The 13,002-nt window shown below is 45.5% G+C and overlaps 1 protein-coding gene across 4 annotated transcripts in view; it reads right to left on the bottom strand.

Annotated features, from left to right (window-relative positions):
- The window catches only part of LOC106564464 (histone lysine acetyltransferase CREBBP), a 39,248-nt gene extending 27,234 nt beyond the window's left edge, over nt 1-12,014 (bottom strand). For all 4 annotated transcript variants that reach the window (XM_082958732.1, XM_082958733.1, XM_082958735.1 and 1 more), the window contains exons 1-3: nt 11,915-12,014; nt 5,656-5,790; nt 5,190-5,457 (exon numbers count right to left, since the gene is read on the bottom strand). In XM_082958732.1, coding sequence (XP_082814858.1) covers nt 5,190-5,412 — 223 coding nt within the window. In that variant the 5' untranslated portion in view covers nt 5,413-5,457; nt 5,656-5,790; nt 11,915-12,014. The remainder of the gene's footprint in view (nt 1-5,189; nt 5,458-5,655; nt 5,791-11,914) is intronic.
- Between the last annotated feature and the right edge of the window lie 988 nt (nt 12,015-13,002).

The following is a 13,002-nucleotide window of genomic DNA, read 5'->3' as shown; positions in this document are numbered from 1 at the left end:
TCATATTTACAATGTGCAGGGATTCTGGAGTGATAGCAGTAGATAGAGGTCACTAGGCATCAGGATATTTGACAGAGTAGCAGCAGCATATATGATGATTATACCTGAGTGTGCTTGTGTAGAGTCAGTATAAATGTGTGAGAATGTTATGGTGTGAGCAAAAAGAATGTATGTGTTGGATTGTCAGTGTGTGTGTATATAGAGTCCTGTGATCGTACATGGAAACGGTGACCCCCCCCCCCCAAAAAAATCATAAAAACATATAAGAGAGTCAACCCAGATAGCCCGTGTAGCTATTTAGAAGCGATAGAAGCTGTTCAGGAGCCTGTTGGTGTCAGACCTGATGCACCAGTACCGGAAGCAGAGAGAACAGTCTATGGCTTGTGTGTCTGGCATCTAGGGCTGTCCCCGGCAAAATAATAAATAAAATTGGTCAACCAAGAGTCATCTGTTCTTCATTTGTTGACATTTTTAAACGTGTATTTATCCATATACATTGCATTCGGAAAGTATTCAGAAGTTACAGCCTTATTTTAAAAATGATAAAATATAATTTTTTCCTCAATCTACACACAATACCCCATAATGACAAAGAAAACAGATTTTTTAGAAATGGAAAAAAAACCCTGATATATCACATTTACATAAGTATTCAGACCCTTTACTCAGTACTTTGTGAAAGCACCTTTGGCAGTGATTAAAGCCTCGAGTCTTCTGGGGTATGACGCTACAAGCTTGGCACACCTGTATTTGGGGAGTGTCTCCCATTCTTCTCTGCAGATGCCCTCGAGCTCTGTCAGGTTGGATGGGGAGCGTCGCTGCACAGCCATTTTCAGGTCTCTCCAGAGATGTTCGATCGGGTTCAAGTCCGGGCTCTGGCTGGGTCACTCAAGGACAGGTGTGCCTTTCCAACTCATGTTCAATGAATTGAATTTGCCACAAGTGGACTCCAATCAAGTTGTAGAAACATCAAGGATGATCAATGTTAACAGGATGCACCTGAGCTCAATTTCGAGTCTCATAGCAAAGGGTCTGAATACTTATGGAAATAAGGTATCGGTTTTAATTTTATTCATTTTAGAATGAGGCTATAATGTAACAAAATGTGGAAAAGATGAAGGGGGTCTGAATACTTGAATGCACTGTATAGACACAACCTGTTTGAATAAAATCAACTATATGTAGGCTACTGAGCTTGTCTGATGCTTTAAGCGCTGCGATTAAAAATGACAAATTACTAAAGAGGGAGCCAGAGATCAATATAGCCTAACCAGAAGAAAGAACCTGTTCTTGACCCCCTCCTTCCCCGGTGGCCTTCGCAGATTCTGCCATTACGTTCCTAAAGTTGCCGGTAATAGGCTACACCGACGGTCGGCAACCTTTTCCATTTGGAGTGATAAGTTAGCATACCATTTCCACTGCTCTGCTCGCCAGTTATGATTTTTTATCTGCACATTTTCAAAGAACAGTTTCATTTCAGGTATAAAATTCATACATCTAAATCAACGTCATGTGGTTAATCATAATTCTATTGAAATTAAAATGACAAATCTAAAAGTAACTTCTATTGCCATTGCCAATATGTAGAATAGAAAACATGAGCTGGCGCACACCCAGAAAAATTATTTTGTGTTGAGGTGCTGACTGAAGGTGAATAAACTATAAGATAGAGTCGCACACTACATATATCATTTATAGGGTAAAGTCATGAATACTTGAACCAGGTTATGTAGACAAACAGTGCAACCAATCAAAATAGTGAGGGGTGTGTCAATTATTAGAGTTAATTAGAATGATTTGAGTGAAACCGGTACAAATCAATAGTTTATGGCATATTAAATATATTAGGCTATTGTTATCATATGCAAACAATTGAATACTGTACATATTAGCATCAACATACATTATTGTTCAATTCAATGTCACATTTAATAGTTTCCTATTTGATTTCTATTTGTTACATGTAATCTTTTGGTTCAACCTTATTGCATAATAAGCATCAACAGGGGGAACATATTAGGTGTACGCTAATATGCTGTAGAAAGAATATATAAATTCATAAAACTTGTTCATAAGAGAGAGAATTGTTCATAAGAAGGGCCTGAGATCAAAGTAAATATTCAGACCACTAGGGGGGTCAATGTTTTTAGATAGGATATCCAGTAAGCCTCCCTTAGTCGTAGTTGGATCTCGATGGTTACCTCCTCTCCTTGGTAGAGCAACATGCTCAATGCCTGTGTATTTGAGGGAGGAGATTGGATGATTAGCTTCAACAAAGTGAGCTGCTACTGGATAGTCAATGTTCTTACACCTGATTGAGCTGCGGTGTTCAGCTATGCGGTGCTGTAATTGTCTTTTCGTTTTGTCCTACATAGGCTTTTCCACATGAGAATATGTAAAAATAGCCTACATAAAAAGCCAACAAATAAAATCATTGCAGCGCACAAGTAGAGAATATCATGATAAAAATCTAAATCCTATAAAACCACATTGGCAACGCATAGCTTGTCTGCAAGGAACTTCAAACATCGTATCAACTATTAACTTGTTCCGGAAGAAGCTTGTGCTAGCAAACTTGCATAAAATACTCTGGTCCTCAGAGTTTCCGTCCCAGTGAACTCCGGACAGAAACAGCTGTAGGCTATTTGCGCAAGAGATAAGAAGTAATCAGGTGTGGATTTTTTATTAAGTTCTACCGGTTGAGAGCATTTCATTTTTCCCCCTTTCATTCGGAGTGGTTATCGAAAGGAAGAGAGCTGGAACGATTTTTCAATTAGGCTACATTGAGGAACTATTGTCAGGACACCAATCCTGTAGAGGTTAATGATGCAAACTAAAAGATAAAAAGCGGCGGCAACAAGGAAAGCAGCCTCTGGGTGCAAGTTTTCCTGCTGGTTTATAGCCTCGCATAGTTTGTTAAGTTCCAGCTTGTTATTTTTCTTGTTCTGAGGTGGAATATATACAACAGTCACGATAACAGCAAAGAATATTGCAATTAAGAATTCTGTTGGCAGCAAAGCCGCGGTCGGCAGTCATCCATCTTATTATCAAGTGGCCAGTAGAATGGAGGGAAGAGGGGACCAGTTTTCCCTTCACCTTAAATCGCGCAAATACTCCCCCCTCTCATCTCTAACGCCGACGTTTTCACTTGGATACCCCGAAAATTGGGTCGGAATTACAGAAAGAGTCCAGGGCAGATGAGTCGAAGTTGAAGCCGGATTTGGCCTATTAACTGCCGATCTGATGTTCAAAAGTTATTGTCGGTTATAAGAAATGATAGCGGATACATTGTGAAAATAAAGTACAAATAAATGCCAAAATAATCACAAATTGGCCAAATTGGATTAGAGCTCGCAACCTGGAGGCCACACAGTACGGCACCATCTTTGTGTATTCAGTGAGCAACTACAGACGGTAAACCGAAGAGCACAAGGAACACACAAAGATAGACAACCACCACTGGCTCCCAAAACAAAAAGCAACAACCAATATTTATATAACCCCAGACTTTCATATTCTACATTGACCAGGAAGAGGAGCATATATCATCTCTGACATGAGTACAAAATGCACTTTAAGAGAGCAAGAGTGTATTAGTGCCAACAGCATCCAGGCCTTCCAAAGCAACACTGAGAGCAGCAAGGCCTTAAACAATAAGTCTTGGCTTGTTATAACACAGAGGCAGAACGAGAAATTGAGGAGAAACCAGAGACTCCCCAAAGGCCTGGTTATCATACCAGCGATCTCACAGGGATAATTCAGACTGGGAAGAGTCTACTGCATTTGGCCTTGGGAGGCAGAAGAAGAGAACCACAACCAAAACAACGTGTTCTTTTTGGTTCTGGAATCTGTACCTGCCAGATTGGGTTTCTCCTGGCAGTGTTGGCTAACTGGCTAATATAGAGTCCCAGGGCCCTGTTCAACAGAAGAAGAAAGAAATAATTGGGCAAATTCAGTACTTCGTCATTGGCCTCATTAGGGAGAGAACAAGAAACAACAAAACATGTTTCTCCTGGTTTTGTAGCAGACATATTGGGTTCCCTCTATTCTCCAGAGCAGAGATCCCAAATTGGCTAACAGAGAGCCCTGGATCTTGTCAGTAGGGCACACAGTAGCAAAACATTTCGCAACGGTAAACTAGAATCTGGCAATTATTATTGGACAAATTCAAGTAGTACCTCCACATTTCAGAATGTTTAAAAACGTTTTCGCCCAACTGAAGATGACCCCGACTGATGTGCCTGCTGCTGCCACTAGCCCCAGGCAAGCCCCGGGCAAGCCCTGGGGCAGGAGAAGAGGGAGTCTAGAACTAAAGGCAACTATACATGAAAGTGACAGCTAAGTGAATAAATTGCTCGAAGCGGTGTAGAAAAGTATGAATACATAACTATTTGGGAATACACCAACATGGCAAGACTGTTTGAGCATTAATAATATAACCCCCAAATATATCTCAAAACGAATTTCTTATTAGAGATTCAATACACAACCCCTATCATAATCAGAGCTGAGCAACAGTTTGCTTAGATTCTGTGTGGAATTCTCAAAACAAGCCAATCTAAGCACCAGAATCACCTAAGAAAATACAATTCTATTTACTTTAGATCTGAGGAAAAAGGAACAATTACTGTGATGAGGAACGTTCGTGCTGATTATTTGGGTGGCGGGTAGCCGAAGGAAATGAGCTGGCAGAGACACGAAAAACCAACGACTTGGCATGCACAAGTGTTTGGCTTCATATGACACTTCAACCAGACAGCATACCAGGCCAGACATAAATGAGGGGAGCTGGAGGGGAATTTTCCATTAAAGCCATGAAAGAGAAAATAAAACTAGAGAATGAAGGGAAAGAGAGAAAGGATTGAGAGGGAAAGAGAAAAGGGGAGAGAGAGTGGGAAAGTAGCATTCGAGGTGTAGAACTGGAAATCTCCAGTGGCGTGACCAGATTAGGCAAAGATGCGTGGTGTGACCGTTATGGAGTGAAGGAGAGCGTCTGGCCTTCTGTGTTACTAGGAGCACCTTGGAGAGAAGTCAGACAGGATGAGAAGAGGGAGGGAGGAGTGATGGAGACGGGGAGAGAGAAACCCTGGCCTCAACGACCCAGCCATGGTGCTACTCCACACCGAGGATGTGTCCCCACCCTCCATTAGCCACAGTGCCAGACCTTGCCCCCCCTCCCCAGTACTGACCCTGGCAGGACTTGCCAGCCTGGCAGTGGGTCATGTGGTTGAGGACATTCTTCATGGTGCGGCAGTGTGGCAGGGCGCAGGCCCGCACCTCCCCATTGGCTTGCTCGCGCCGCTGGCACTTGTGGGCATGGAGCAGGAGCACCAGCTGCTGTTGGATCAGTTTGCGCTTCTCCGGGTCGGCCGTGGGGCCAGAGATGGAGACACTGCTGGGCACGGGGACCATGCCCACCGAGGGCACCTGCTGCCCGGGCTGCTGCTGGAGCTGAGACTGGGGAAGGGTGGAGGAAAGAGGGGGGATATGTTTAAGAACACGTAACTACAGTGACATCAGAGGGTCCCAGGATCAATGCAAAGCCTTGACATTTGCACATAACATACAGAGAGAACAGGAAACACTCTTGAAAAAAGGTTGTGCACTATATAGGGAATAGGGTGCCAGACTAGGTGTGTGGACAGGAGGACTCACCAGGTTTGGCACGCTGGTGACGGCAGTAAGGGGTGCTGCCTTGTTCTGAAGCTGCTGGGGGTTCACCGCCTGCCCTGGCCCCCCCTGGCCGTACTGACCACCAAACGGACTGCCACCGTTACTGCCCAGGCCCAACTGAAAAATGAAAAATGAGAGAGGGGAAGGAAAGAAAAGGAGAGGGGAGAAAATGTCAGGAAGCATTTCAAAACACCGCCCATGCTAATAACTAAGTCGCTCTGGATAAGAACTTCAGCTAAATGACCAAAATGTAAAATGTATCAAGTGTCAATTCCATTTCAACAAGCCAAGCACACAAACCCAAATCTCAAAACATGGAAAATGCTCCCAGCATCAATTTGTCTTCTCCAATTCTGCACCAATTTGTCAACAAGCAGCTCTCCCAGTGAGGTTTATGCCAGTCACAGCTCGTACATGGTGCCATTATAGCTCTGCCAACTTGGTCCCACCACAACCCTGCTAGTGCCAACACAGCTCAGCCATAGCCCCACACCACAACCCTACTGCCAGAGTTTGAGCTGCAGGCTGAGGAGCCAGAGGGCCTTGGCTGCATCCCTCCTCTTCCTATCCCGCTTTCTCCCCGAGTACCCCTTCATCTCTTCCTCTCCATCTACAATCACCCCAGCTATCTTTCCTAATTCCCCCTTCCACAGCCTGGAGAAGCCAGACAGAGGCCCCTACATCTCTCCCCCTCTGATCCCATGCAGCAGGCAGGATTAGACCACGGCAGGCGGCAGAAACACCCTCCCTCCCTCCATCCATCCATCCCTCCCCCGGGGAACAGTCCCCCCCCAGGCTGTTGACAGCGCTCCAGCAGACCAGATAAAAGGCCCAGCTGAGGCAACCAGAAACCAGCAGCTTAACTCAAACACACACACAGCTAAGAGCTGAAGATAGATGGAGGTGGGGTGGGGCCTATCCTTCTGTCCCTCGCCGACACTCCACACAGACGAGCACTGAAGAAAAGTGCCCGCCATGCACTCCAGACACACCTCCTCTTCCTCATTCTGACACACTTCACACAGCAGCCAGCTCTGCTTTGAGCCTTGCCACTCCACTGTCAGACGAGAGCGACAGAGACACAGGAGTGTATTTAGCTTGTTTGGCCCTGCACATAGATTACCTTATCCCTCCCTCCCTCTCTTCCCTATTCCTCCTTTCACACTCACCCCCTTATTCTGCATCTGATGAAGTGATTTACTGCCCAATGGTAGGGCAGAGAGCCATGGAAAGAGGAAGATCACACACACCCAGAAAGGAGATTTACAACCTAGCATAAGGCAGACAACAGACTACAACAAAGACCATCACCATGAAGAGACTCTCTCTCGCTCTCTGAAACAACTCAACTACCACCAATACGCTCTCGTTCAGTCTCTCTCATCCCCACTACCTCACACACCAAACTAATCACCACTGCGTTTCTCAGTCTCACACCCATACCAAACTCCTACAGGTTCTGTCAGCGGACTGGTCTCCATGTAACCACACAACTATAAACACTGTTAAGACCCCCTCTCTGTGTTGGGGTTACAGACAGGCAGACCTCTCATTAGACAACAGAGACAGCAGAATGGATGGTTTCCTATTGGTTTCCTGTGAAACCACATAAGAGCAGTGTCACTGAGGCTTAGGTAAACATTCCCTAGCAATCTACACACACTGTTATAATCAACCGTAGTATCCCCTACGGACAGTGATTGAGCAGAAGATGAGAATGTTAACTCAATATCAGTCCATAGCAGTTCCTTACAGCTAGAATTCTAGTTCTAATTCTATGCACAGAGCTTACAACTGAATAATGCTGCCAACTGATGTCTGAAAAAATAAAAAAAATACTCAAGCCAATAGGCAAACAGCTTGTCACATGTGCAGCCTATTGTACAAAAAGAGAGCAGTTCTGAGTCTGCAGGGCTGTTGATAGAGATGTTTTTAAATTGCCCTCCAAGGCCACTGTGGCATGCTGTTAGAAATGTATCATCCCGTTAGAAACAAAGACCAGGCGTTGTAACGAAAGGCTATGGAGGTTCTCACCACTCATTAATTGGGCAATTAAGCCAGTGAATTAAGCCCAGTAAAAACTTAAGCACTGGCTAAGTGTTGGGGGGGGTGGCCTGGTTCCAGATCTGTTTAGGGACCATAGGAAGGGGCAAGACAAGACCAACATATCTGGGACCAGGCTATGGCTAATGCCGCATTCACGTCATGTCGGAGTGATCGGAGGAACGACTTATCTACTTGGAGAGTTCACGTGCTAGGAAGGAACAATTTTTTTTTGTGCCATTTTCAGTGGTGCGTGGCGTCAGAGTTCAGCAGGTGGGAAAGATCAGGGCCCAGAGTTCATACCAGAGTTTCCTAGTCGTAATTAATCAAATAAAAATGTGATTGGTCACATACACATGGTTAGCAGATGTTATTGCGAGTGTGGCGAAATGCTTGTGCTTCTAGTTCCGACAGTGCAGCAATATCTAACACGTAACCTAACAATTCCACAACAGCTACCAAATACACACAAATCTAAGTAAAGTAATGAAAAATGAATATATACATTGTTCAAAAGTTTGAGGTCACTTAGAAATATTGTCAAATTGATCAGAAATGCAGTGTAGACATAATGTTAAATGTTGTAAATGACTATTGAAGCTGGAAACGGCAGATTCTTTATGGATTGTCTACATAGGCGTACAGAGGCCCATTATCAGCTACCATTACTCCTGTGTTCCAATGGCACGTTGTGTTAGCTAATCCAAGTTTATCATTTTAACCTGTTATGGCTAGGGGGCAGTATTTTCACGGCTGGATAAAAAATGTACCCGATTTAATCTGGTTACCACTCCTACCCAGTAACTAGAATATGCATATACTTATTACAATATGGATAGAAAACACCCTAAAGTTTCTAAAACTGTTTGAATGGTGTCTGTGAGTATAACAGAACTCATTTGGCAGGCAAAAACCTGACAAGGTTTCATGCAGGAAGTGGCCTGTCTGACAAGGTGTCGTTCTTCTTGTCTCTGTTTATTGAAGAGTGAGGATCTTAGCTGTCCCGTGACACTTCCTACGGCTGCCATAGGGTCTCAGAAGGCGGTAAAAAGCTGAATCGTGGCTTTGCAGGCTCTGGCTGAAAAAAAGTAGCGCGTTTGGGTAGTGGCTGGTTACAGTACTGTGAGACTCAGGCTCGTGCCCGCGTCGACCGAAAGCTTTGTTTACTTTCCTCTGTTTAGCTAAAAGGAGATTCCCGGTCAGAATATTATCGCTTTTTTAACGAGAAAAATGGCATAAAAATGGATTTTAAACAGCGGTTGACATGCTTCGAAGTACGGTAATGGAATATTTAGATTTTTTTTGTCACGAATTGCGCCATGCGCGCGACCCCGATTTACCATTTCGGATAGTTTCTGGAACGCACGAACAAAACGCCGCTATTCGGATATAACGATGGATTATTTTGGACCAAACCAACATTTGTTATTGAAGTAGCAGTCCTGGGAGTGCATTCTGACGAAGACAACAAAAGGTAATCAAACTTTTGTAATAGTAAATCTGATATTGGTGAGTGCTAAACTTGCCGGGTGTCTAAATAGCTAGCCCGTGATGCCTGGGCTATGTACTTAGAATATTGCAAAATGTGCTTTCACCAAAAAGCTATTTTAAAATCGGACATATCGAGTGCATAGAGGAGTTCTGTATCTATAATTCTTAAAATAATTGTTATGCTTTTTGTGAACGTTTATCGTGAGTAATTTAGTAAATTGTTAGTAAATTCCCCGGAAGTTTGCGGGGGGTATGCTAGTTCTGAACGTCACATGCCAATGTAAAAAGCTGGTTTTTGATATAAATATGAACTTGATTGAACAAAACATGCATGTATTGTATAACAATGTCCTAGGTGTGTCATCTGATGAAGATCATCAAAGGTTAGTGCTGCATTTAGCTGTGGTTTGGGTTTATGTGACATTATATGCTAGCTTGAAAAATGGGTGTCTGATTATTTCTGGCTTGGTATTCTGCTGACATAATCTAATGTTTTGCTTTCGTTGTAAAGCCTTTTTGAAATCGGACAGTGTGGTTAGATTAACGAGAGTCTTGTCTTTAAATAGCTGTAAAATAGTCATATGTTTGAGAAATTGAAGTAATAGCATTTCTAAGGTATTTGAAAATCGCGCCACTGGATTAGACTGGCTGTTGCGTAGGTGGGACGAATTCGTCCCGCCTGCCCTAGAGAGGTTAATGCTGATCAATTTGATGTTATTTTAAATGGACAAAAAATGTGTTTCTCTTTCACAAACAAGGACATTTCTAAGTGACCGCAAACTTTTGAATGGTAGTGTACATATAAATATGAATGAGCAATGACCGAGCGGCATAAGCAAGATGCAATAGATGGTATAAAATATAGTATTTACATATGAGATGAGTAATTTAAGATAAGTAAACACTATTAAAGTGGCATTATTAAAGTGGCTAGTGATCCATTTATTAAAGTCTGTATGTAGGCAGCAGCCTCTGTGTTAGTGATGGCTGTTTAACAGTCTGATGGCCTTGAGATAGAAGCTGTTTTTCAGTCTCTCTGTCCCAGCATTGATGCACCTGTACTGACCTCGCCTTCTGGATGGTAGCGGGGTGAACAGGCAGTGGCTCGGGTGGTTGATGTCCTTGATGCTTTTTGGCCATCGTGTGACATGGGTGCTGTAGGTGCCCTGGAGGGCAGGTAGTTTGTCCCCGGTGATGCGTTGTGCAGACCGCACCACCCTCTGGAGAGCCCTTCGGTTGTGGGTGGTGCAGTTGCCATATCAGGCGGCGATACAGCCCGACAGGATGCTCTCAACTGTGCATCTGTAAAAGTTTGTGAGGGTTTTAGGTGACAAGCCAAATTTATTCAGCCTCCTGAGGTTGAAGAGGCGCTGTTGCCATTTCAGTTTGTCCGCGATGTGTACGCCAAGGAACTTCAAACTTTCCACCTTCTCCACTGCTGTCCCGTCGATGTGGATTGAGAGGTGCGCCCTCTGCTGTTACCTGAAGTCCACGATCACATTCTTTGTTATTTTGACGTTGAGTGAGAGGTTGTTATCCTGACACCACACTCCTGAGTGCCCTTCACCTCCTCCCTCAGGCTGTCTCATTGTGGTTGGTAATCAAGCCTACTACTGTTGTGTTGTCTGCAAACTTGAAGATTGAGTTGGTCCCGTGTGGCTCAGTTGGTAGAGCATGGTGTTTGCAACGCCAGAGTTGTGGGTTCGATTCCCACGGGGGACCAGTACGGGGGGGGGGAGGGGAATGTATGAAATGTATGCACTCACTACTGTAAGTCGCTCTGGATAAGAGTGTCTGCTAAATGACTAAAATGTAAATGTAGTTGGAGGCGTGCATGGCCACGCATGTCATGGGTGTACAGGGACTACAGGAGGGGGCTGAGCATGCAACCTTGTGGGGCCCCAGTGTTGAGTATCAGCTAAGTGGAGAAGTTTCCTACCTTCACCACCTGGGCGCAGCCCGTCAGGAAGCCCAGGCCCCAATTGCACAGGGCGCCTTGACGATGCAATTTAAGTGGGTCTAGGGTGACAGGTAAGGTGGAGGTGATATGATCCTTGACTAGTCTCTCAAAGCACTTAATGATGACAGAAGTGAGTGCTACGGGGCGATGGTAACTGAACTAAATGACTATTGTCTTCTTGGGTACAGGAACAATGGTGGCCATCTTGAAGCATGTGGGGACAGCAGACTGGGGTGGGAGAGATTGAATATGTCCGTAAACACACCAGCCAGCTGGTCCGAACATGCTCGGGGGACGCGGCTAGGGATGCCGTCTGGGCATTAAGATGTTGGTGGGACATTCACATGCACTTTTCCCAGTAAAAGGGTTGTATTTCCGAGTTCCCGACATGACCGCAACATATGTCTGAATCTTTCTAAATGGTTCGGCTTCTGCGGAGGGCATTTATTTGTTTCCGATTTAGTACCCAGCAGTATCAGAGAGCTATCACCCAATCAGGATGGATCTGCTCTACACAGTAACTAGCACCAAAGCTGAGAATTCATGGATGATCCTGTACAAATGATGATTCAACACACACAAAGCAGAGCTATAAACAGATAGCTGCTCTCTGACCATTTGGCACATTCAAGACCTGTCTTTCTGTCACAGACACACATTTCATACATGCCTCTCTATGACTAAGAGTAGTTTGTGTGTGTGTGTGTGTGTGTGTGTGTGTCTGAGTCTCTCATCCCTGTGACTCACCTTGTTAATGTTGCCCGCCTGCTGGCGGCGGCGGCGGCGGCAACATTCAGGGTGGCAGCGCCCACCTGCGGTCCGCCCTGCTGTGTGAGGGTCTCTGCCAGCGAGCTGCCCGCTCCTCCTCCTGGTGCCCCCTGCATGGCCTGGTACTGCCCCCGGCCTCGTCCACCTCCAGGACCCAGCCCCAGGCCTCCGTTTATCACCTGGCCCGGCTGGTGCTGCCCACCCTGGGCTAACATCCCGGCGTGGCCCCCCAGAGACTGGTTGAAGTTCTGTCCGGTACCCGCTTTCGGTGACCCTTGACCCAAGGAGCTCTTCCCGTGTGCTGCACCCAACTGACCCCCAATGCCACCGGGCTGAGTCCCTCCTCCAGCACCCCCAGTGAGACCAGAGGCACTACCCACCCGGAGGAGTTCTGACAGCTGCTTGTGCTTGGCCACTGCGTCCGGGACCTTGGAGCCCAGAGGTCCAGGACCCCCAGGGTTGGCATTACCCCCATTGGAGGGCATGGAGCCCCCTGTCATACCCCCCATGCCAGAGCCTCCATTGGGGATCAGCTCGTCTGGCAGGTCGTTCTCCAGGTCGTCCCATGATAAGGAGCCTAGATCCACTGTAGAAGAGGAAGAGAGGGAGAGAGAAAAACAGGTAAATAATATGGATTGATAACAATCATGAAAATTCATGGGCAAATATTCCTGTCTGTGTAAGTGCCATTGAAGTACAGTATCCGCCAGCCTATCGCAGACCTGCCAACCTTGAATCATTTTTATGAGAACCACTTCAGCGCAGTGGCGGCACCCCCGGGCCCGGAGACACCGCACTGCTCAAATCATAGACAAATGGACTTTTGGGGTTGTGCATGACCAACAATTATGGGGAAAATAGCAAACAGTTCATTCTCCATTATCCCTACCCTTTTCCCCCTCACACATCGGTGGATGAAGTGGAGCTGCCATCCAGCTCGGGAGGAAGATAGAAAACCCTGCGCTGGTTTTTCCTGGTTCAATTGAAGTCAAAGAACTGAGCAGACCAGACCCAGCTGCTATCGCATTGGTCTCTATGTGAGAGCCACCCCCTTAAGTAGACAGGAA

This window comes from Salmo salar, chromosome 12 (genome assembly GCF_965601325.2).
Source record: "Salmo salar chromosome 12, fSalSal1, whole genome shotgun sequence".
Lineage (NCBI taxonomy): Eukaryota > Metazoa > Chordata > Actinopteri > Salmoniformes > Salmonidae > Salmo > Salmo salar.
This window is presented reverse-complemented; position numbering and strand designations above follow the sequence as displayed.